Source organism: Polypterus senegalus, chromosome 11 (assembly GCF_016835505.1).
Source record: "Polypterus senegalus isolate Bchr_013 chromosome 11, ASM1683550v1, whole genome shotgun sequence".
Lineage (NCBI taxonomy): Eukaryota > Metazoa > Chordata > Cladistia > Polypteriformes > Polypteridae > Polypterus > Polypterus senegalus.
The window spans coordinates 20,142,181-20,167,058 of NC_053164.1; the positions used below are offsets into that span (position 1 = coordinate 20,142,181).

A 24,878-nucleotide genomic window follows, 5' to 3' on the forward strand; every position below is an offset into this window, starting at 1 on the left:
CAGTTTGGTGTTATGCCATTTTATGATGCAAAATCAAATTGCTGGATTTCAGAGAAAAGCAAAATGTGTCGCAAGGCTTTCATTTATTTTTTCAAGGGGTGGCACAAATCGATTTAACCTGGAACCCTAGCGACACTGCAGGACTGGCATGTCACAGGGATTATTGAAATGGAATTACAAATGTCGCTCACAGTGAAATGCTGATTGTAGGCTGAGAAGTAGTGAAAGTGGTATTTAGAAGAATATGCTCTAGAAAGGAGAGGAATGAAAGTCAGTAGGCCCTCCAAAAGAGAATACATGTGTGTGAAGGAGAGGGAGGTCAGTGGAATGGTGAGGATGGAGGGAATAGAGTTGGTGAAGGTGGATGAGTTTAAATACTTGGGATCAGCAGTACAGAGTAATGGGGATTGTGGAAGAGAGGTGAAGAAGAGAGTGCAGGCAGGGTGGAGAAGAGTGTCAGGAGAGATTTGTGACAGATGGATATCAGCAAGAGTGAAAGGGAAGGTCTACAGGACAGTAGTGAGACCAGCTATGTTATATGGGTTGGAGACGGTGGCACTGACCAGAAAGCAGGAGACAGAGCTGGAAGTGGCAGAGTTAAAGATGTTAAGATTTGCATTGGGTGTGACGAGGATTGATAGGATTAGAAATGAGGACATTAGAGGGTCTACTCAAGTTGGACGTTTGGGAGTCAAAGTCAGAGAGGTGAGATTGCACTGGTTTGGACATGTGCAGAGGAGAGATGCTGGGTATATTGGAAAAAGAATGCTAATGATAAAACTGCCAGGGAAGAGGAGAAGAGGAAGGCCTAAGAGAAGGTTTATGGATGTGGTGAGAGAGGACATGCAGGTGATGGGTGTAACAGAACAAGAGGCAGAGGACAGGAAGATATGGAAGACGATGATCTGCTGACGAAAGAAGGTATATACCATGCCGCCCTACTTACTGATCAAAATATGAGAAATGCCTGTGAATGTTTTTGCGAACGCCAAATGTTATTCCTGCTGTAGGACTGATGCACCTTTGAGATCTGACAAGGTTGCTGTTGAACGGGGTCGGTCCTCATTAGAGTATAGAGAGGGAGAGTGGTTGGGAGCATGCACTGATTACAGCATGTTGCTGCACCCACTACATGGTAAAGACCACCACCTGGATTGAGATCTGAGTGTAGCTGTGCAGTGGGTAACACCTCATCATCACACTGAAACAGTGTGAGGGTTTATATATATACATATATATATATATATATATATATATATATATATATATATATATATATATATATATAAAAAAATTAATAATAAATAAAGGTGGCTGGAGTGCCAGTCCTACCATCAACCTCCAGGTTTTCCCTGCAGGCTGGTCCTCCACTGGGTGCAGATTAACTTCATACCCAGGATGGAGCAATTGAAGGTTAAGGTCCCAACAGAGTAGAGTCACTTCTGGCGTTTATGGGATTTCAACTGTCAATGTTCCGATTGTAGGCGCAGATACTTATCCTCAGAGCCACCACTCCACCCCCATTAGAGCATAAATCAGTCTTCAACTGTTGGCCCCTTTTTTTTTTTTTTCTTCCTAGGGAAAGCATACCTTACCCAGAATCCTGTGCTGAAGTGCCCCATGTCCCTAAGTAGGTGTTCTTGTCCTCGAGTACCCTTCGCAGCTTGTCATAAATTACAAGACTTGCATGGTGGTGCAGTCATCAGCACTGCTCTCGCACAGATCAGGCACTCTGGGTTTAGATTCTGCACTCCAGTTTGGAATTTGTCTTCTCTCTGTCTCAGCTTTTATTTTTTTATGTTGTGGTACTCTAGTTTTCCTTCACTAGGTGAGGATGAGTCCATGGTAGGCACCCTGTCCGTGATTTGTGCCTGCCTTGTGCCCAGTGCTGACAGTATTAGGCTGTGGCCCTCCATGACCATGAAGTGGATGAAATGTGTTTTACAGTTGTGCTTGAAAGTTTGTGAACCCTTTAGAATTTTCTATATTTCTAAATAAATACGACCTAAAACATCATCAGATTTTCACTCAAGTCCTAAAAGTAGATAAAGAGAAATCAGTTAAACAAATGAGACAAAAATATTATACTTGGTCATTTATTTATTGAGGAAAATAATCGAATATTACATATTTGTGAGTAGCAAAAGTGTGTGAACCTTTGCTTTCAGTATCTGGTGTGACCCCCCTTTGCAACAATAACTGCAACTAACCGTTTCCAGTAACTTTTGATCATTACTGCACACCGGCTTGGAATTTTCCATTTCCCATTCCTCTGTACAGAACAGCTTCAACTCTGGGATGTTGGTGGGTTTCCTCACATTAACTGCTCACTTCAGGTCCTTCCACAACATTTCGATTGGATTAAGGTCAGGACTTTGACTTGGCCTTTCCAAAACATTAACTTTATTCTTCTTTAACCATTCTTTAGTAGAATGACTTGCGTGCTTAGGGTTGTTGTCTTGCTGCATGACCCACCTTCTCTTGAGATTCAGTTCATGGACAGATGTCCTGACATTTTCTTTTACAATTCTCCGATATAATTCAGAATTCATTGTTCCATCAATGAAGGCAAGCCGTCCTGGCCCAGATGCAGCAAACCAGGCCCAAACCATGATACTACCACCACCACCATGTTTCACAGATGGGATAAGGTTCTTATGCTGGAATGCAGTGTTTACCGTTCTCCAAACACAATGCTTTTCATTTAATCCAAAAAGTTCTATTTTGGTCTCATCCATCCTCAAAACATTCTTCCAATGGCCTTCTGGTTTGTCCACGTGATCTTTAGCAAACTGCAGAGCAAGCATCATTGTTTTATTTGGAGAGCAGTGGCTTTCTCTTTGCAACCCTGCCATGCACACCATTGTTGTTCAGTGTTCTCCTGATGGTGGACTCATGAACATCAGCCAATGTGAGAGAGACCTTCAGTTGCTTAGACGTTACCCTGGGGTCCTTTGTGACCTCTCTGGCTATTACACGCCTTGCTCTGGGAGTGATCTTTGTTGGTCAAACACTCCTGGGGAGGGTAACAATGGTCTTGAATTTCCTCCATTTGTACACAATCTGTCTGACTGTGGATTGGTGGAGTCCAAACTCTTTAGAGATGGTTTTGTAACCTTTTCCAGCCTGATGAGCATCAACAACTCTTTTTCTGAGGTCCTCAGAAATCTCCTTTGTTCATGCCATGATACACTTCCACAAACATGTGTTGTGAAAAGCAGACTTTGATAGATTCCTGCTCTTTAAATAACACAGGGTGCCCACTCACACCTGATTGACATCCCATTGATTGAAAACACCGGACTCTTATGTCACCTTCAAACTAACTACTAATCCGTGATGTTCATATACTTTTTCCACTCACAAATATGTAATATTTGATCATTTTCCTCAATAAATAAATGACCAAGTATAATATTTTTGTCTCATTTGTTTAACTGGTTTCTCTTTATCTACTTTTAGGACTTGAATGAAAATCTGATGATGTTTTTAGGTCATATTTATTCAGAAATATAGAAAATTCTAAGGGTTCACAAACTTTCAAGTACAACTGTAGAATGTGAATTCCTAAATGCAGATTTACACCCTGCTATTTTGGTATGGACTCCTCTTGAAATTGGCTGAATATCCAGTGTGTCCACAATTTCGGTATTAGCGTAACAATACCAGGTGCGTTAGACTCCACTGGGTCTTGGCGTTACACAACCAAATTACTGGATGTCTGTCACAAGGCTTGTGATAAAGCTCAACAGACCTTAAAGGGTAGCGTAGCAGGACATCCCCCAAATCTGTAAACAGCCGTTTTCTTTTATTGTGTGGTCATTTTGAGGATGTGCTGGAGCTGCAGGTACACATTCTCAGTCAGTTTTGAGAGCTTCACTTCTTTGACTTTGAAAGTTGCAGTCAGTCATGCACCACGCCTTTACATCTGATGATGAGCTGGATTTTCTGCTTATCTTGCTGGGATGGGACATCTGAAGGGAATTGTGGGGTGCAAAAGAGAACCCATCAAGTTTGGGGGCGACTGACAAAAAGCAGGGCCTGTTAAAGCTCATGGAGACACTTTTTTGTGTAATTTTTATATACAAGGAATAAATTGTTGCTACCATACAGCGTTGATGCAATCTGCTGCCACACAGCACTTGTTGTTTTTACTAAAGCTCAACACACCAAAGTACATTCTCCCCTTTCCTGCCAGTCCATATAGTAAAGGTCTCAAGTCCAGAACATTTTCTGACTCTTGTGAAAGAGGAACACACTTGTGAAATGACTTTAGTGCAAGCACACCGTCGACTCGAAAGCAGTCCCGGCGTAGTTCAGTATCACCTGGTAATTCATTGCACAGATGTTGGTGCTTTTAATGTATCCTCTTCTTGCCACTGAAGTACAGAACTCCTGTTTTGGCACATTCAGCGATCAGTTTATAGATAATGGCAGATACAAGGAAGAACAGATAAAGAAAAAATGTTTGGAATTTGTGGTAATTTGCAATTTACTTAAACCAAATGGAAGTTGGTTGCTCTAAGTGAAAAAGCTAGATATGCGTGAATTTCAATGATTGCAAGTTCTTGGACACACCTATATTCCGATGAAACCTTCACAACCTTCCTGGATCCTTTACTGGTAAATGCATTGTTAACTACAAAGAAAGATCGGCTGCTAATAATTAATGGATTCCATGCCTCGATGGATAGATATCTATCTGCCGTTTCTGTCTGTTTGATACACTTTGAATATTTGAAATTGAAGTTCTCCATGTTACTATAGATGGTGCCTTTTCTATCTATCTGTCTGTCTAACTAGGTATCTATTATATATCTATCATTTGAAATGATTTTGTAAAATCTGCCTGGACTGTGAGATGGGCCTTTGTCAGTCAGTTTTCAGGTGTCGTGTCCAGCGGGCTAAAGCTATTGTGCTCTGGTTATTCTTCTTCAGTGCTATAACCTGAATGTCTAGCTTACTTACTTACCGAAAATGCTAGTCACTGAATTAGTAGGGTGGAATATATATTATGTGCTGGAGTTTAGGAGGTCATCTGTATGATTTATTTAGTTGATTCTTTGATCAAAGCGAAAGACGGTTTGCAGGTGAACAGGTAGTTTTAAGTATTTGTTCATTTGGAGCATTGGCAGGTCAATTGAATCAACAAGGGCCTTATAGCAAGACAACAATGAAAATGACCCCAGCCAGCTTTTGATTTTATATGGTGATTTTAAAGTGAAAATGCAAGTTCAATTTGCTTTATAAATATAGTACACTAGTCGTTCTGGTGTGTATTCAGACCATGCTGTGTGTGCATATCTATTTATTTATTTATTTATATTTATTTATTTAAAGAGTTTCTGTAAAAAGCCAAATTTCCCCTAACGGAAAATCTTTATCTCTCTCATATAATCTGTCTCTCTATCATACAGTGTCTTTCACATTTATCTATCTAGAGCGGCGCAGTGGGTAGCGTTGCTGCCTCGCAGTTAGGAGACTCCGGTTCGTTTCCCGGGTTCTCCCTGCGTGGAGTTTGCATGTTCTCCCCGTGTCTGCATGGGTTTCCTCCCACAGTCCAAAGACATGCCGGTTAGGTGGATTGGCGATCCTACATTGTCCCATGTTTTGTGTGGGTGTGTGTGTGCGCCCTGTGGTGGGCTGGCGCCCTCCCCAGGATTTGTTCCTGCCTTGCGACCTGTCCTGGCTGGGATTGGCCCCAGTAAACCCCCTTGACCCAGTGTTAGAATATAGCAGGTTGGATTCTGTCTGTCTGTCTGTCTGTCTGTCTGTCTGTCTGTCTGTCTGTCTGTCTGTCTGTCTGTCTGTCTGTCTGTCTGTCTATCTATCTATCTATCTATCTATCTATCTATCTATCTATCTATCTATCTATCTATCTATCTATCTATCTATCTATCTATCTATCTATCTATCTATCTATCTATCTATCTATCTATCCTTTGAATATTTGAAATTGAAATGCTGCATGTTACTATAGATGCTGCTTTACAACCCTGCAGATTTGTTTTTTAGTTTGCCATCTTAATGCTTGTGTTTAATGAAGCAAGCAGCTTGTGTGTACTTTGCACTGGGTAGCTCCTATTGATGGACTGCCATTTGTCCACTCAGAAAGATCAGCCCTGGCCTCTTCTGCGTTCTGAAATGACCAAAAAGCCTGGCAATGATATGAAATGAGACACACCGCTTTCAGGTTTCTTTCATTGGTCTGACAGATAAGGTGGCATTTAAGCTACAATGAACTACATGTAGTGTCAGAGTATGAAAAATAGATTGTGAAATTTTTTCATGTAGTCAAACAGTATATGAACCACCGTTTTGGGCGGCATCATTTTCAGTTTTATGTTAAATATGGTAAAGCAGAACTAAGATCTTTCATTGAGCAACTTGGCACTCATCCTTGTCGTTTTATTTCCATTCTGCAATCACCTCCTGGGTGACCTGTGTAAGTCTGTGCCAACTGGCACTCCTCCTAATCTGTTATCTCTGTCTCTTCTGCCCACATATTCACCAACGGTAAAGCACAAAGCGAGTTATCTTTACTGTTCTTTACTTATCTTTTACTGATTCCTAGTGTCTTCCAGGATTTATCGAGAAAACTTTTTGCTGACCTAAAAGTTTTTTTGTTTTATGTGATTAAGATTAGACAGTTGTTATCTTCAGGAAATTATTAAACATAAGAACTTGCACCTTTGAATAGCAACAACCCCATGTAATGTGAACATAAGTACCAGCCGATAAGAAGGAAAAAATGACATGAGAGGCAGAAAAAGTCAGGGAAGAACTAAAAGCAGCAAAGGGTGAAATACCAAAAGGACATCTGTGGAGTGAAAAGTGTAATATTGGGCGGGTGTGTAATCACCAAAGAAAGGTGAGAAAGTGGAAACATAACTTGTATGCGCTTGTGTGTTTGTATAGCGCTTGTTGTGATATATGCAGTGTATGTATGCTTACGTAACTCCTTGTTGAATTCAATAACGTATTTAAGTTGAAAATACTTCCTTATACAAAGTGTTTTGAGTAAACCCTCTGTCTTTATTGGTAATTAGTTTCTTCTTCTGCATCAAGAACTTTATCTTTTGCTCTTGAGGTTGCTTTAGATCAGCATTTCCCAACCTGTAGGTCTCATTGGCACCACAGGTGAGCAGCAGCAGCCGACCGTGGATGACACTCTAAGACAGCCGCGTTCAATTCACAGTTCATTGGTGGACCGCAGCCAATCCCGGACGAGCACTGTAACCCCTGCTCTGACGATCGATTCACCGAAGAGGAGTAGCATTGACATTCGTGCCCGATTCATCGGACGCTGTACTGACCGCATGGCACCAAAGCCACATTAACACTCACAAGAGGGTCGTGAACACACTGCCGTATGAAAAGCCCAGTCCGGTTATTTTTGAGTCTGACCACGTAATTCAGCTTTCGGCCAAAATGGGGAAAAAAAAAAAAAAAGAATTTGCTCCCAGAGAGTTAAATTGAAAAGATAACTTGGCTGACTTTTGACGTTGCAGAGGTGATGGCAGAACATCGTGGAGTTTTGAGGATTTAAAAAAAAAACAATCAACCAATCAAATCCTCCTGGTCAATTTCAGGCCTCAATAGTAGTCCTGTCACTCTTTGGAGCTGTCAAAGTAACGGGAAGTCTGTAGCAATGACTTTACAACTTTACTTTGCGATTTGCAACTTTTTTTCTTCCTGAAGCACTGACACAATATTGTGATTTAGACTTCCAGACTGTTGAGTGGCCGCAATTTATTCCCTGCTGTGTAAATTGGGAGGATTTGCTGAAGCAGACTGGAACTGCTCAGAACTCTTCTCATTGGTAGAGAGGCGTGGAAAAGTATTCAGTCCTCATTTTCTGCATGACAAAAGATTTGCCCCCCTATTTATCCATTCAGTATTTTTAATGTGAACTTTTTATGTGGTAACAATATATTTCCAAACTCAAAATAAACCATTTTTTGTAGATATTTAACTGAAGAATTCAAAAGTTGAGTGTTTGCATAAATACTTGGACCTCTGTGCTCCAAGGTTTACACAAATGACAAATGGACCACTAATGACACAAAGGTGACAGTCATAGTTAAACATAATCGGGCACTACTTGTGAGTCCTTTGTATCTCTCTGGATATAAAAAGCCCCCTTTGTGAGGCCATAGTCTTTACTGGACAATCCCAAGAAAAATGAAGACAAAGGAGCATCAGCTAATGTGAGAAATAAAGTCTTTGAAATGCACAAGGTAGGAGACGACTACAAAAAAACATATCAAAGAGTTTAATTGTCCTGTCAAGTTCTGCTGGATCCATCATCAGAAAGTAGAAGGTTCATCACAGCACCCAGAATCTGTCGAGAGCAGGCTGTCCTTCGAAACGAAACCTCAGACAATAAGACGTCGACTAAAAGTCCAACAAGCCACTCTCGGAAGTCTGCCGTGCTCTTGGCTGTAACTGGAGTGGCCGTGCAGGGGTGCACAATATCACAAGCTCTCCATAAAATGGGTCTCTACAGAAGAGTAGCAAGAAAGAAGCCATTCTTTGAGAAGGTCCACATAAAAGCACACATGGCATTTGCTGCAAAGCATGAGGAAGACCCAGTAAAGATGTGGGAGAAGGTTTTATGTTCAGATGAGACCAAATTTGAACTTTCTGGCTAAACTTCAAAGGTATATGTGTGGTGTAAAACTAACACTTCCCAGGCCTCGTGAACCACCATAGCTACGGTCAAATAAGGTGGTGGCAGGATCATGCTTTATATGTGCTGGGACTGGGAAGCTTGTCAGAGTTGAAGGGACAATGGGTGGACACCACGACCACACAAGATTGCTGGAGAACTTGTCTGCTGTGAACCTACAGCTTGGGACAAGATTCATCTTTGAACATGACAATGACCCTTCGTGTAATACAATAAAAATATAATTTATTTCTAGTATAGCCCAGGATCTCACAAGGAGTCATGCCAATGGGCCCGTTTTTTTTGACAGTGCCTTGATTCGCTAAGTAAAATAAATAAATAAATGGAAGAAGTCTCAGGAAAGGTAATTCAGAGGGAGGCCCATTTCCAGGTAGGCTGGGCATGCAGTGGGTGTCAGAAAATGTGATGAATACAAAACAATACAAGTAGTCTTCATAAGGCCAAAGCGACACTGGAATGGCTCAAAAACAGAAAGGTGAATGTTCTGGAATGGCCGAGTCAAAGCCCTGATCTTCACCCTATTGAGAATCTGTGGCACTGTTTGAAAGCTGCTGTCCAGAGCTGCCATCCTACCAACCTAGAGGATCTCCATCAGTCCTGTGTGCAAAAATGGGACGCACTTAATCCAAAAGAGTGAAGGCTGTTCTCGCACAAAGTATGAATGTGTAGGCCTTGAAACTTTGGAGTTTGTCGTCTTCGGTTAAATATCTACAGAAAATGGTTTATTTGGACTTTGGAAATGTATTGTTAACAACAGAAGAATTCACATTAAAAATACTGAATGGATAAACATGTGGTCAAATCTTTTGTCATGCAGAACATTATGATGACTTTCAATGGGGCTGTATGTTGGATTCATTTTGAATGATTTGGTCAATTCAAGTTTTTAGGTTCATTTGATTTCCTATCTAATAAACCAGATGGAGCCCAGTTACGATTTTCACATTCTTACCCAGATTTGTTACCATTGGAAGATATGAAATTGAACTGCCCTTTGTGTTACTCTGGACGCCAGGGTTGCCATCTGATAGCACAAATAGCCCATGTCCGGATGTGCAGTGCAGTACTAACCGAGGACCTACTGGACGCACTGACTTAGCGACCCAGTAAAGCTCTCACGCAGAAGAGGAGATTCCAACGCCCTCTTGGGATGGGATAAGCTCTTTTGGACATGCAATGCTGTCAATAATGTTTGCGACAGACTCCTTTTTCCTTGATTTCCCCCTCTGCTCCACAGTTTAAAATTACAACTCATGCACTTCAGTCATTGTGATTAAATTGCACATTGCAGACTTTCATTTAAGGTGATTTGTAGACATTTTGATCACTTTACGTAAAAATGACAAAACACTTTTTCTATACGGACCCTCCCATTTTATAATACTTGTTGATTCAAAAAGATTCATCCAATTTCAAAGGGCCATATTTTTACAACTGTGTGTTCTCTAGGAACCAATCACATACCAATTGAAAGAGGGGGGTCATAGAGTTTCTGACTGTCCCCGCAGGATGGCTCGCTTCAGTCTGCGAGGAGATGGCGACCCCTGAGCAGAAATCGTTTTTTGCGTTCTCCACTTCAATAAGAGTGAATCCGTCATAACTGTGACAATCACGTTGTCTCTACAGCTGGAGGAGGTCACATCGAGCACTTGTAAAATGGCATCATAAACTTTACGCTCGCCTAAACCATTTACAATTTACTGCATTGTTCTGTAATGATTTACAAGTGAAATAAATCATTTTGAAATTGGATGAATCTTTTTGAATCACCCTGTATAATTATAATAAGCCAACTGCTCAAAATTGTGGAAAGGCTGACATCTTTAAAATTCATTATCATTCAAAAGCATCTTTACAAAAAAAAAAACATGTAAAGTGGAGTGCGTTGGTGTAATTTGACAATCGAGTCGGGACGTTCAGGAGAGCCTTGACCAGGCATTACGATGATACAGCAGTCTGGCCATCTTTGAGGCAAGAAAGAACATCCTTGCCACATGCTATTGGGTTATGCAGTACATACAGCATTTTAACACTGCGCTTTCATTGTAGCAATGAGAAGATGAATAATTTTTTATGCAATTTTTTAAAAAACATTTGGGGTGGAGTTTAAAGGGTGAAGCTCTTTGTCATTTCCCCTTCTGTAATGGAGTGGCACCACCACCAACGCTGCCAAGATAACCAAAGTGACCATGAATGGGAATAATTAAGAAAAATTTTTTTTGTTTCCTTTCTAGAACTTACTTGGAGGAGGAGCTGGTGAAAGCCCGAGAGAAACCCAAGTTGCGAAGAGACATGTATGAGAAGATGGTGGCTGTGGACCCCAATGCCCCTACTGCTGAGGAGAGGGCCCAGCAGGCTGTGCTCAAGCCACGCTACATGCAATGGAGAGAGACCCTCAGCTCCACCGCCACCCTGGGCTTCCGCATCGAGGGCATCAGGGTGCGTTTTACAGTATATGTATAAATATATGTATGAGTGTGTGTATGTATGTATAAGTATATGTATTTATATATCTCTATATATAATCTTCATTTGGATCTTGATCTTTGTTTGTCCGCGAATGAATTAGAAGAAGAAGCACTAGATGGCAGTAGAGAGACAGCTAAAACATAGGCATTGCATTAAGAATCTCCTCCAGGCTTATACTACTGAAGACTGTAGTACGCCAGTCACACCTCAAAACACAGACATTCAAACTAAACAAATTGTTGTGCTTTAAATTAACTAAAGAGATCTTCATTTAGATCTTGATCTTTGTTTGTCTGCGAATTCCACGCATGCGTAGACCACCTTCCAGTTTAGTATGTTGTTACTCACGGATGTCAACAATGTGCCGGAATAACGAAAGGGGTGGTGGACAGTGCTACGCTGGTTAGCTCCTGAGGCCAGGTTAGAGAATGAGATAAAAGGTACGTGCCTACGTAACATATGAATGAAAGAAAGACAGCGGGTAAAATGAATGACAACGTAACAGCACGCTCCAGGAAATTATTATTGTTACGTTGTAGCCGGCCAGTGCTGCGCGTCTCACAGTTGTACCGTGGCTTGCTCACATGTCAGTGAAGCGATCTCTATTTATGCTTTAAAGAGCCTGGATACCTATGTGTCCCCCTTTTATAACCATTGCTCCGTGTATATTGCCTTACTCTTTGGAACCTGTGAGATTGGAGAAAGGTTGAGAAGACATCGTGAGAGGAAACGACAGCATCGTGAAAACAAGACGGCCTGTGAACGGACAGAAGCTGAAATGCTCCTACACCACCACATAATTACTATTTGGACAGTGATTCTGAGTAGGCCGTTCCTATCGAATCAATGTCCAAGGGTTTTCTTTTGTAATTTTGTTTCCCTTATAAAAATCATAATGCTGTGCGACGAAGGGCCCAGTTCACGACTGGCAGCCGCGTTTAAACAGGGAGCCCTTCACAGACAACTTGAACACACGCAACGTAGTTGGGCGCACATGGCTAGTATATGTATGTATATATTTATATATAAGTATATGTATACATATTTATATATAAGTGTGTGTGTGTGTATATATTGTGACGTGTAAGTCCCTGTCTTGCACCCCAAAACACGAGGCCGAGTCTCAGTACTTTAGCAATACCAGCTTTATTCAGCTTGAAACAGGAACAGCACGTTATTTATTGTAGCGCGATCTCACCGCTCTCCTATACACAGCCACAGCAGTCAGGCAGGGTTATGGCCAAGTAATGCTACTCCCTGCATTTATAATGTTCCTCGCATCACCCATTGATGACAGGCACTTAAAGCGCGACCACAATCGGCTCAGATTTGCTTTTGCTGTGAACCGCTACAGTGCTGGGAGCCTGCGGTCTTCCACAGATACAGCAATCGCTCTTTGGCATGTCGTCCCGTTGAGGGGGAGTCCCAAAAGAGTTTAGAAACCTTACAATATATACGTATGTTTGTATGTATGTGTATTTTTTTTCCTTAGACAGCAGTAATTTCTTAAACACCATGACTTGATGAGGGAGACAGAGACCACTTATGTGACATTTTATAATACTTTGCTTTTCTTTTACAGAAAGCTGATGGCTCCTGTAACACCAGCTTCAAGAAAACGAAACACAAGGAGCAGGTGATGAGAACACTGGAAGACTTTGTGGATGGGAACCACAATATCCTAGTAAGTGCGTCCATTTTAAATATGACAAGCCCGATTCCTAAAATGCTCTTGGGGTCAACCTTTGGGATGCTGGCCATGCAGAGCTCTTTTTTATGTGATTTATTATTCATCTGATGACTTAAATTTGTTTTGTGATATGACCTGCTGATGGTCATGAAGTGTAAGTAGTGGGATTTGAACCCACAACCTCAGGGTATTAAATCCAAAGCCTTAACTACCCCACCACACTAAACTTGACTTGAGTTTACCGAGTGATGTGCAGTCATGTGAATAAGTAGTACACCCTATGGAAATTGCTGACGTCTTCAACATGTTTGTAGAGGCTAACCGTAGATATTCATGCAGACGATGCCTACAGATACAGGTGATCTACTTGAATTAAAACACAAGGAATAGTGTAATGGCCCAATCTTGGCCTTGCATGTTGGTATTGTCCCCTTTTAGCAAAAATGACTTCTTGTAGGCATTTTCCAAAATTTCCCAGTAGTCTTGGTGATATTTTTGTCAGCTCCTCCATGCCAAATGCCTTCCGTTTGAAGAAGTTTGTGGGGTTTCTTGCATGTGCTGCCTGTCTTATGTCCTTACCCCAGCATGTCATTGGGATTCAGATCCAGGGCTTTGATTAGGCCAGTCCATAACATAGCCCTCTGTTTGTTCTTTTTGAGCTTTCCTTGGTGCATTTACTAGTGTGCTTCAGATCATTATTCTGTTGAAAGGTCCATTTCCAGTTCAGCGTTCAGAATGGTGGCATCACATTCAGCTCAGGCACACTTTGATATGATGCAGAGTTCATATTTGACTCAAAGACTACAAGGTGTTCAGGCCGTAAGGCAGCAAAACAAACCCAAACTATAACATTTCCACCAGTCTTGGACAAGTTAGAAGTCGTTTGGAGTCTACGTCACTTGTGGATGATTTTCCTTGTAGTAGAATGACTGATTTCTTTCCGAGGGCCTTAGAGAGCTCTCTTGAGCTTGACATTATGACACCACACACACACATGTAATCACAAAGAGAACACCAGACCCTCGATATCTGTGGTTTAAAATGGACAGGGCCCACCTGTGTACTCCCTAAAGGTTGGCACCTAATTTGGAATGCCTGGACTTGAAGTGGTGATAGATGCAGGGTTGGACTTTATCCATGTGGCAGATCTGCATTTTGTGGTCATGTAGATTATGAGAATGAATACCCCATGCCAGTTTGATGTGTCATGTGTTCAAGTAGATGAGCTTTATCTGCTGGTACTGTCTGAATGAAGACCTAATGCTTAGCAGTTTTAATATACTTTTCACATGACTGTATGTTTCAGTGCTTGAGACTAATGAGAGGGCCTTCTTCATTTTCAGCAGATCCCTCTGTCTTATTAGGTGGGGTGGTGGCCCTGAGGCTAGAGATCTGAACCAGCAATCTGAAGGTTGCCATTTGGAATCCCATAAAGGCCTGAAGTGATTCCACTCCTTCAGAAAGGCCCTTCACTTACTTGGGTATGACGTTAAACTGGCATCCAGCCCTGTAAGCAGGTTCTCCAACCTGCAAGGAAAACTTGGGAATTGGTGGCACTTAAGTCAAGTTGGGGAGCATGCACTGGTACAGTGCTTTGCCGCACCCACTACATGATGAAACAACTCGAAGTCACAGTTGGCAACCCCCCCCCCAGGCAGAAACGCGATGGCCCCTTGGCCTGGTTCAGCCACTTCAGTCCATAACAATGAGGATCCAACGAGCTGGATCACCCTCAGGGAAACGCGCCACATGGCCGAAGTGCTGTAACTGCCGTTCCCTCACAATACAGGTAATGTGCCTCATTTGGGATTCCATGTGTAACCGCTAATTCAACACAAAGTCAAACCAATGGTACCCAAGGCTTTTCCGGAGAGAGACAGTACCAAAGGAGTCCAGTCTTCGTCTCAGGTCACTGGATAGCGTCCATGTCTCGCAACCATATAGAAAGACAGGAAGCACCAGGACTCTAAAGACTTGGACCTTGGTCCTTTTGCATAGATATCGGGAGCGCCACACTCCTATTTCGCCCCATGTTCTCCCAATCCGTCTACTGACTTCATAGGAAGAGTCACCAGACTTCAAACCTCACACTGTTCCAGAGTGGTACTGAGGGTTCCTAATTTGGGATACTGAGGTGGTTCGTTGTGTGTTGGGTGAGGCAGTATGCTATAGAAGTGCAGGCACCCAATCTCCTCCTCCTCCTCCTCCTCTTCTGTCTTATTGCTGGATTGTAGGGCTGGGGACATTTTTTTGCACTAACAAGATAAATACAATTTAATACCAGGTGGCCCTGGGTGACAGCTGACTGTCCTTGGGAGGCCAATGTTAAGGAAACGTGCAGCTTCCCTTTGCCCCCCTTAAAACTGACTGGTCTGATATTTGTTTTATTTTCTTCTTTTTTTAAGAGAAACTATCTGGCGAGATTGAAGGAGCTAAGGGGTGTCCTTGAGTGCTCGGCTTTCTTCAGGACGCATGAGGTGAGTCCCCTCATTCTGTCCTTTGCACCTGCGCTTCGGTTTTTTCATGGATGTCATGAAGACGACAGGGTAGAGGCCGCAGAGTGGTCCTGCTGAAATCCCTCCCCATGTTCTTATGTCCTGGCCTGTCATATTTATATTTCCATGGTCATTCATGTTTCAGTATACCATCTGACCTGAAAATATTGAATGTCTCCAAGTGGGCATTGTTTAACTCCACAGATCCCACTGCACACTTTTCAGGTTGTCATTTGATGTTTGCCTATCACTTCCATACATTCCGTAGGTGCTGAGGTGCTAATTGCTGTTGGTGACATTACAGCCTTCAGTCCAGTTAGGAGGAGATGTGTTTTTGTTTCAATTGCAGCGTCCCATTATGGTTACCTCTTACCTTTAAATGAGGAACTGGGCAGTGTTGTGGCTCTGGTAGTGTTGTACCTATTTAGGGCCAGAAGTGTTGACATTTTCAGGTCATCCAGGGTAGAGACAGAGTTGTCCCTCATACTCAGTTATATGAAACAGAATTTGCCATACAATAGCATCAACACCACCAGAAGGTAGCTGAACAGACCTTGGAGGGCTGTAGGCAGGGCCACCATCACTAAAGTGAAAGAGCCATGACCTGAATGGAGCCATGCTAAGCTCCCCAAGGCAGTAGTGAGAAGACATTCCCAACTTCATGGGCTTTCCTGAAACTAAAATAGAAAGTGAGAACAGACCTTCAAGTTGTTCTGACATCCTGAGGCACAATGGGCCAGTTGAGGAAGCTATAGCCTGGAGCAACTGTGTGGCCGTCTCTGAACCCAGAAGGGACCATGGAATGGATATTAAAGGTTACTTTCAGACTGAGCCTCTAAGCGTGGAGTCAAGAGGAGCAGAATAACAAACACGTAAATAGCTGGAAAAATGGAGGCCAGAGTGGGAGGTGCACGATTCTCATTCATTTGTTTAGCGACCCAGATCATTACCCTAGAATGAGCCGCAAACTGAACTACTGCCTGAGAAGGGTCACATGATTCTCATTTGTTTGATTCCCGAACTTCATTACTACCCAAGAAAGAGATATGCAATTCTTATTCATTTGTTTCATGAACATAATCATTACCCAGGAACGAGTTGTACAATTCTCATTTATTTACTGTGCTTCAACATTTTAACTATGTTGTCATGCTTTGTGCTTTGACACAAGACAGTGGGATATAATATGAATTATCAGCATGTTATATATATATATATATAAAACTAACTAACTAGCCGTCTCCTGTGGTTCCGCCTGCAAGTAGAGAAATGAGGACAGACTTTAAAAATCAATAAACAAACAGGAATCGCTAGCTAAGCAGAGGCAAGGTCCACTCAAAAACGTGGCCAGAGAGAGAACAATTTGAACAGAGGCTGCCGCGGGAGTGAGGAGGGCCCCCGCCCGGCTACTCACTCCTGATGTCACTCTTCCCCCTCCCCTCGGCCCGCAACCTGTGTCTCGGATGAAAGTGAATAAATCCTGCAAGCGAACTATGATCCTTGGCGCAATGAGAGAAGTTGCAAAAACAACCGGAATGTTCAAGAAAATTATAGAAAATAATCTGATCTAATAAATCGTGATAAGCGGACAGACAGACAGACAGATGTTGGATTTTATTTATATATATCTATATATATCTATATATATATATATATATATATATATATATATATATATATATATATATATATATATATATATATATATATATATATATATATATATATAGATAGATATATAGATATATAGATATATAGATATATAGATATATATAGATAGAGATATATATATATATAGATATAAATACTAGCCTTCCCCTGTGGCTCCGCCCACCTAGTAATGAAACAGGACAGTGAGGACCACCCTGCCGTTACCTTCCCCTCCCCTCGGCCCACAGCCTCTGTCTCAGATTAGCGTGAATATATCATTCCTGCAAGTGAACTACAATCCTCACATGTTCTAGCAAATTATATATATATAAAAAAAAAAAACAATCTAAATCCATTAAGTAGTTCACTTGTTTGCTAGCTAAGCGGATGTAAGGTACACTCTGAGGCTGGTACATGAGTGAGGAGGGTCCCTGCTCACTTCGCCTCAGCCCACTGCATGCCTCGGATTCACGCAAATAAATTGGGTACCACAAGCGAACTATGATGCATAGCACAAAGAGAGAAGTTGCAAAATCAACCAGAATGTTCAAGCAAATTCTAGAAGAAAACCCTGATCTGTATCTAAGTAGTCATGTCATGTCATTCTCCAACCCACTACATCCTAACACTGGGTCACAGGGGTCTACTGGAGCCAATTACAGCCACCATAGGGCACGAGGCAGGAACAAGCCCTGGGCAGGGCGCCAGCGCACTGCAGGGCATACACACCCACACACACACTAGGGACAATTTAGAATCGCCAATGCACCTAACCTGCAGGTCTTTGGACTGTGGGAGGAAACCCACGCAGACACGGGGAGAACATGCAAACTCCACTTAACCCCCGTTAAGTAGTTCACTTGTGAAAAGCGAGCAGACAGATGTTGGATTTTATATATGTAGAGATGTATATAAACATACTTACACGTGAACTATTTGATTCACTTAAATGGGCCATTTTGAAAGACCTGAAGCAGTAAAGGGGATGAAAATGGCCGCCTCCAGTCACGTGTTGTCATTGGCAGGGGCCGAATGGAAAACCTGTGCTTTCCTGTTCACCGTCTTAACCACCAGGGGGCCTCGCTCTTGGCCTTGGTGTTCTCTGCTCGTGTGCTTCGTTTCCTTGTCATTTCCCAGGCACCCTTTGATTTCCATAAATCTGTTTCCAATTTTAAATGTGGTTCTTTACAGCACAAGCACATCTGAGTATTTTATGTTGTTTTCTTTTTTGGTTTTAAAGCTATTTGTCAATCCACTCACTTCTTATTTTATTGACATATGCAGTATTTAAAAAATATTTAGATTTATTTTTTCTAAATTAAATTTTGGCAGTTTTTTTTTTTTTTTTTTTTAATAAATGCATGTATTTAAAATATAAGGGAGAATCAAAAAGTAACGACAGCCTTTCTACTGGTAGCCATCTTGTGCAAAACCTGATGGTGGTAGCTCAAGTTGTTATTCACATTTCATTTATGGCATGTGCAGACCCAAAGCTGATATCCAAATGTGCAGCAACAGCAGACATCGTAATCCGTCGGCCATCTCTGATGAAGGCGGTTGCCATGTCGCTGTAGGCTTGTGTGCACAATCTGGTCGATCTTCGGCGGTTACATTTGTTCTTCTAACTTTAAACCTTTCTACCCATTCATGAACGTCTTGTCGAGTCCTGCTGTTTTCACGTCTGTACTGAGCCGACATCCTTCAGTGAATGTCAGCAGGTCTGCCTAAACAAATCTCACTTCGGCGTGTTGATCACCAATGGTGCCATCCCACAGTGGAGCGTCCATGTTCATTTCAACTCGACCAATGGAGGAAAGCTGCACTTATAGCACATTCAATTAACCCATAAGCCATTGCAAATAGGTCATATTGTGCCAGCTTCTGTTTGTTGCTTTTAGTAATATTTTATTTATAATGCGCCTTTTCCACCACATAACTTTACAATTGTCTTTACTTTTTGATTTACCCTTGTTTATGTCCATAATAATATAAAAATGTTAACATTTTTTGGATTCATTTCATGCGCAAATTCTTTTCAAGAAATTCCATCCAAAGTATCCAACCAGAGCAGCTTTAATGGCTCCCAAAACTACTAACAGAATAACAGAGGACTATTTCATTTGTTAGGTAGAATGCCCAGGGCCTTACTCCTTTTCTATGTTAACCAATGTTGTCTGATTTTAATTTATTTTGTCTTTTATTTTTCTCTTCTTCAGTATGTAAAGCACTTTGAGCTACTTTTTTACAAAAATGTGCTATAGAAATAAATGCTGTTGTTGTATTCTTGTATCGCCACAGGTGGTATTTTTTGATTGAGTTTGGTAAGCATTACTGACAAAATTTGAGCTGCTGCCCCCTTGTGGCGCCTCGTGGGTCACAGCAGTCTGCACCCTGACGCTGTTCTCTTTGTTCCGCTGTCCCCAGGTGGTAGGAAGTTCCCTGCTCTTTGTTCACGATAAGACCGAGCTGGCCAGGGTGTGGATGATAGACTTTGGGAAAACGGTCAAGTTACCAGACAACCAGACGCTGGACCACCGGAGCACATGGGTGGAAGGAAATCGTGAAGATGGCTACCTGTGGGGCCTGGACAACCTTATAGACATTCTCTCCTCTATGGTGCCTGAATGAGAATGGCCGGCTAGAACTTGAAAGACATTTTAATGGACTTCTTTCCAAAGAAGTTACCCCTAAATAAACAACAAAAACCAGAACACTGCAGGGTCGCGAGACAAAAATGCTAAAAGCCCTCCAAAGCAGTGTTTATAAGGACTTCTTCATGGGATCTGAGTACGGAGGTGAGAGGGTTGAGTTTTAGAACATTTTTTACTGTTATTTTAAATTGAACAAAGATCCTCAAGTGGCCTTAAACTGACCTTTTTCTTATTAGAAATGAAGGAAATGTATTTTTTTAGTTACAATATCAACACTTTAAAAACTGTACAGCTTTTTTTTATGGTAAATTATTTAAAATAAGCAGTAAATTTGCTTTGTAAAGAAGGGATTTGAGTTAAATTGCAAATGTTGGGGGGTTGACGTGTGGTGGGATGAGGTTGCTGCGTCAGTCGCTAAACTAAAGGAGCACCCGGCCTGCTCATGAAAGAACACAAAAAGATCGAATCGGATCAACAGCCAGTGGCACAGAGCAGGGCTTCTAGTCGGAGTGGACGTCAAACGGGGGACTACTTGTGTTGCTGAGCACGTCACATTACACGACTAGGAATCGCAGGACTCTCTCACGACTTTTCAGCACAGGTTTCACATTTCCCAGGTACTCCGAGCTCCCATCTATTTCTGATAGCCAGGAACGTGCTGCCTAACTGCGTCGTTGCTGTCAAAACCTTTTTTTCATTTTGATGAGTTGAGCCGCAATCTCAGCTCCTTTTTTCCATTCTGTTGTGGTACGTAAAACATGGGACATCGGACACACACAGGAGCCTCTCTTCTGTTGTTGAGGTCCAGAACACCCTAGTAGCTGTTCTGTCATGGAATTAAAAAAAAAAAAAAGTCATATATATCTGTGTGTGTGTGTGTGTGTATATGTGTATGTATATGTATGTGTGTATATATATATATATATATATATATATATATATATATATATATATATATATATATATATATATATATATAGTGTGTATACAGTGGGTATAGAAAAGAACCCCACCCTTTGAAATATTCCCATTTTTTTTGCTTTACAGCCTTAAATGAAAACACACACAAAACAATATTTCTTCCCAGCTTTACTTACTCAATGCAACCTAAAACATCCAATTAAAAGATCTCACAGGTACAGTTCAGTTCAAAATTATTAAAAAATCAAAAACAAGGCCTACTGAGATGAGTAAAGGATCACCCCCAATGTCAATGTCATTTTGTTGACCCACCTTTTGCTTTCATGACAGCCTTGAGTCTCTTGGGATTCTTCTCTATCAGCTTTGCACATCTAGACTGAGCCCACTCAATATTTGCCCCCCACTCTTCTTTACAGTTTAACTGTTCAAGTTCAGTCACATTGGATGGTGAGCGTTGGTGGTCTGCTATCTTCAGATCTTTGCACAGATTTAGGTCTGGGCTCTGACTGGCCACTTTGTTCTCCTAATGCTACTGTGTGGTCAGTTTTGCTGTGTGCTTCGGGTCGTTGTCGTGTTGAAAGGTGAACTTTCTGCCCATCTTCAACTTTCTGGCAGAGGGTAGCAGGTTTTCCTCAAGAATTTGATGGTATTTTGCCCCATCCATTCTTCCTTCTACCCTAACGAGAGCCCCAGGCCCACAACAGGATGCTGCCACCTCCATGCTTTACTGTAGGTATGATGTGCTGTGGATGGTGAGCTGCTTTGGTGTACCGTTTGGTATTGAGGTCAAATAGTTTGATTTTGGTCTCATCTGACCATAAGACCTTTTTTCCACTTGGCATCAGAATATTCAAGGTGTATTCTGGCAAAGCTCAAACGAGTCTTAATGTGGCCTTTCTTGAGAAGTGGCTTTTTCCTTGCGACCCTCCTGAACAAGCCACAATTGTGGAGCGCTTGTGAAATTGTTGTCACATGCACACAATGACCACTCAATCCTCTAACTCCTTCAAAGTGGACATTGGCCTCTCGGTAGCCTCTCTTACCAGTTTCCTCTTTGCTCTTCCATCCAGTTTAGAGAGACAGGCAGATCCTGGGAGGGTCCTAGTAGTGCCAAACACTTGCCACTTCTTTATGATGGACTTTACTGAGCTCCTTGGGATTGATAAAGCCTTTGAGATGTTTTTGTCTCCATCTCCTGCCTCATGTCTGTCCACAACTCTGTCCCTGAGACCTTTTGAAAGTGGCTTGTCACCCTAAGTCAGTTGTTTGCTGTCAGTTGCAATGCCAAGCAAGGGAATGAATGGACCAGGAACAGCTTCACTAGTCACACTCATTACAACTGATCACAGGCGGATGGAAGCCAGTAACCGCAATGGAAATGGTGGGCCCTGACACCTGATTGAGTTTAGGGGGGGTCCTTTATTAATCTCAGGATTTCTTGTTTTTTATTTTTTAAAATTCTTCTGAACTGTAGCTGTGATATTTTTCACTTGGATGTTACAGATTGCATTGAGTAAGTAAAGCTGGAAAAAATATTAGTTTGTGTGTTTTCATTTACGGCTGTAAAGCAAAAAAAATGGGAATATTTCAAAGGGGATTAATTTCTAAACCCACTCTGTGTGTGTATATATAGATGTGTATATATATATATATATGTATGTATGTATGTGTGTGTATATATATATATATATATATATATATATATATATATATATATATATATATGTATGTGTATATGTATATATATATATATATATGTGTGTATGTATGTGTGTATATATATATATATATATATATATATGTGTGTATATATGTATATGTGTGTGTGTATATGTATGTATATATGTGTGTATGTGTGTATGTATGTATGTATGTGTGTGTGTGTGTGTGTGTGTGTATATATATATATATATATAAACTGCTCAAAAAAATTAAAGGAACACTTTGAAAACACATCAGATCTCAATGGGAATAAGAAATCCTCCTGGATATCTATACTGATATAGACTGGGTAATGTGTTAGGAACGAAAGGATGCCACATCATTTGATGTAAATGAAAATGATCAACCTACAGAGCCCTGAATTCAAAGATGCCCCAAAAATCAGAGTGAAAAAATTATGTGGCAGGCTAGTCCATTTTGCCAAAATTTAATTACAGCAACTCAAAATTGTACGCAGCACTTTGTATGGCCCCTGTGTTCTTGTATACATGCCTGACAACATCGGTGCATGCTTCTAATGAGATGACAGATGGTGTTGTGGGGATCTCCTCCCAGATCTGGACCAGGGCATCACTGAGCTCCTGGACAGTCTGAGGTGCAACCTGGTGGCATTGGATGGACCAAAACATAGTGTCCCAGAGGTGTTCTATTGGATTTAGGTCAGGAAAGTGTGGTGGCCAGTCAATGGTATCAATTCCTTCATCCTCCAGGAACTGCCTGCATACTCTCACCACATGAGGCCAGGAATTGTCGTGCATCAGGAGCCACTGTACCAGCATAGGGTCTGACAATGGGTCCAAGGATTTCATCCTGATACCTAATGGCAGCCAAGGTGCCTTTGTCAAGCCTGTAGCGGTCTGTGTGACCCTCCATGGATATGCCTCCCAAGACAATCATTAACCCACCACCAAACTGCTCATGCTGAATGATGTTACAGGCAGCATAATGTTCTCCATGGCTTCTCCAGACCCTTTCACTTCTGTCACGTGCTCAGGGTGAACCTGCTCTCATCTGTAAAAAGTGCATCTGCCAATTCTGGTATTCTATGGCGAATGCCAATCGAGCTGCATGCTGCTGGGCAGTGAGCTCAGGGCCCATTAGAGGACATGGGGCCCTTGGGTCACCCTCATGAAGTCTTTCTGGTTGTTTGGTCAGAGACATTCACACCAGTGGCCTGCTGGAGGTCATTTTGTAGGGCTCTGGCAGTGCTCATCCTGTTCCTCCTTGCCCAAAGGAGCAGATACTGGTCTTGCTGATGGGTTATGGACCTTCTATGGCCCTCTCCGGCTCTCCTAGAGTAACTGCTTGTCTCCTAGAATCTCCTCCATGCCCTTGAGACTGTGCAGGGAGACACAGCAAACCTTCTGGCAATGACACGTATTGATGTGCCATCCTGGAGAAGTTGGACTACCTGTGCAACCTCTGTAGGGTCCAGGTATCGCCTCATGCTACCAGTAGTGACACTGACTGTAGCCAAATGCAAAACTAGTGAAGAAACAGTCAGAAAAGATGAGGAGGGAAAAATGTCAGTGGCCTCCACCTGTTAAACCATTCCTGTTTTGGGGGTCATCTCATTGTTGCCCCTCTAGTGCATCTGTTGTTAATTTCATTAACACCACAGCAGCTGAAACTGATTAACAACCCCCTCTGCTACTTAACTGACCAGATTAATATCCCATAAGTTTCACTGACTTTATGCTATACTCTGATTAAAAAGTGTTCCTTTAATTCTTTTGAGCAGTATATATAAAATACACACAGGGTGGTCCAGATCGTCTCGATGACTTTGATTTATGCGGGGACGATTCCAGTTCAGCGTGAAGACGGTTCTTCATGTCGTCAGTTTGGACACTTCTCGATGGTCCGGGATTTTTTGGGTGTTTTTCTATGTAATAAACTTAAGTTATAGCGTAATGAAAATTGCATAATTAGATCTGGACCACGCTATCTATCTACCTATCTATACACACTGACATTCATACATGCATACACGCACAGGGGGAGATCCAGAATATTGTTACATTTTAATGACACAGCTTACCGCAGTTCCGTTTTCGTTGCCATCAAAATGCTCCCCTTAAGATGTAAATCCACGTGTCCCAGCACTACTCCTATTCCTGGAAACTGTTTCTGTACTCGTTTTGTTCGTGTCTAGTACCTCCTGTGATTTCTTTTTTTCTTCTGGAATTCAGATACACAGCAAATCCTCTGTCCTTTAGTCCCAATTTCAATTTTAGGAGCAAAATAATGATAATAATTCTTCCATTTATATAGTGCTTTTCATGGACAAAGGGGAGCCACTCCAACCACCACCAATGCGTCTTCCAAGTAGGTGCTACACAACAGCAGCCATTATTGCTCAAGTATGCTCATCACACATTAGCTATTAGGGGTTGAAGGGGTTAGAGAGAGAGAGAGTCAGTTAGAGATAGGGGATGATTAGGGGTCCGTGATGGGAATTTAGCCAGGACGTAATAAACCCTGCTCTTTTTGAAACATGCCTAGGGATCTTTAATGACCACAGAGTGTCAGGACCTCGGTTTTATGCGTCATCTAAAGGATGGCACCATGGGGATCCACAGTGGGTG

General features: G+C 41.8%; 1 protein-coding gene across 3 annotated transcripts in view; it reads left to right on the plus strand.

The window, feature by feature from the left end:
* Window positions 1-19,993, plus strand: part of itpkcb (inositol-trisphosphate 3-kinase Cb) — a 215,559-nt gene extending 195,566 nt beyond the window's left edge. For all 3 annotated transcript variants that reach the window (XM_039768129.1, XM_039768130.1, XM_039768131.1), the window contains 4 exons: window positions 10,927-11,131; window positions 12,744-12,845; window positions 15,257-15,328; window positions 19,421-19,993. In XM_039768129.1, the coding sequence (XP_039624063.1) occupies window positions 10,927-11,131; window positions 12,744-12,845; window positions 15,257-15,328; window positions 19,421-19,624 (583 nt within the window). In that variant the 3' untranslated portion in view covers window positions 19,625-19,993. The remainder of the gene's footprint in view (window positions 1-10,926; window positions 11,132-12,743; window positions 12,846-15,256; window positions 15,329-19,420) is intronic.
* The last annotated feature ends 4,885 nt before the right edge of the window (window positions 19,994-24,878 follow it).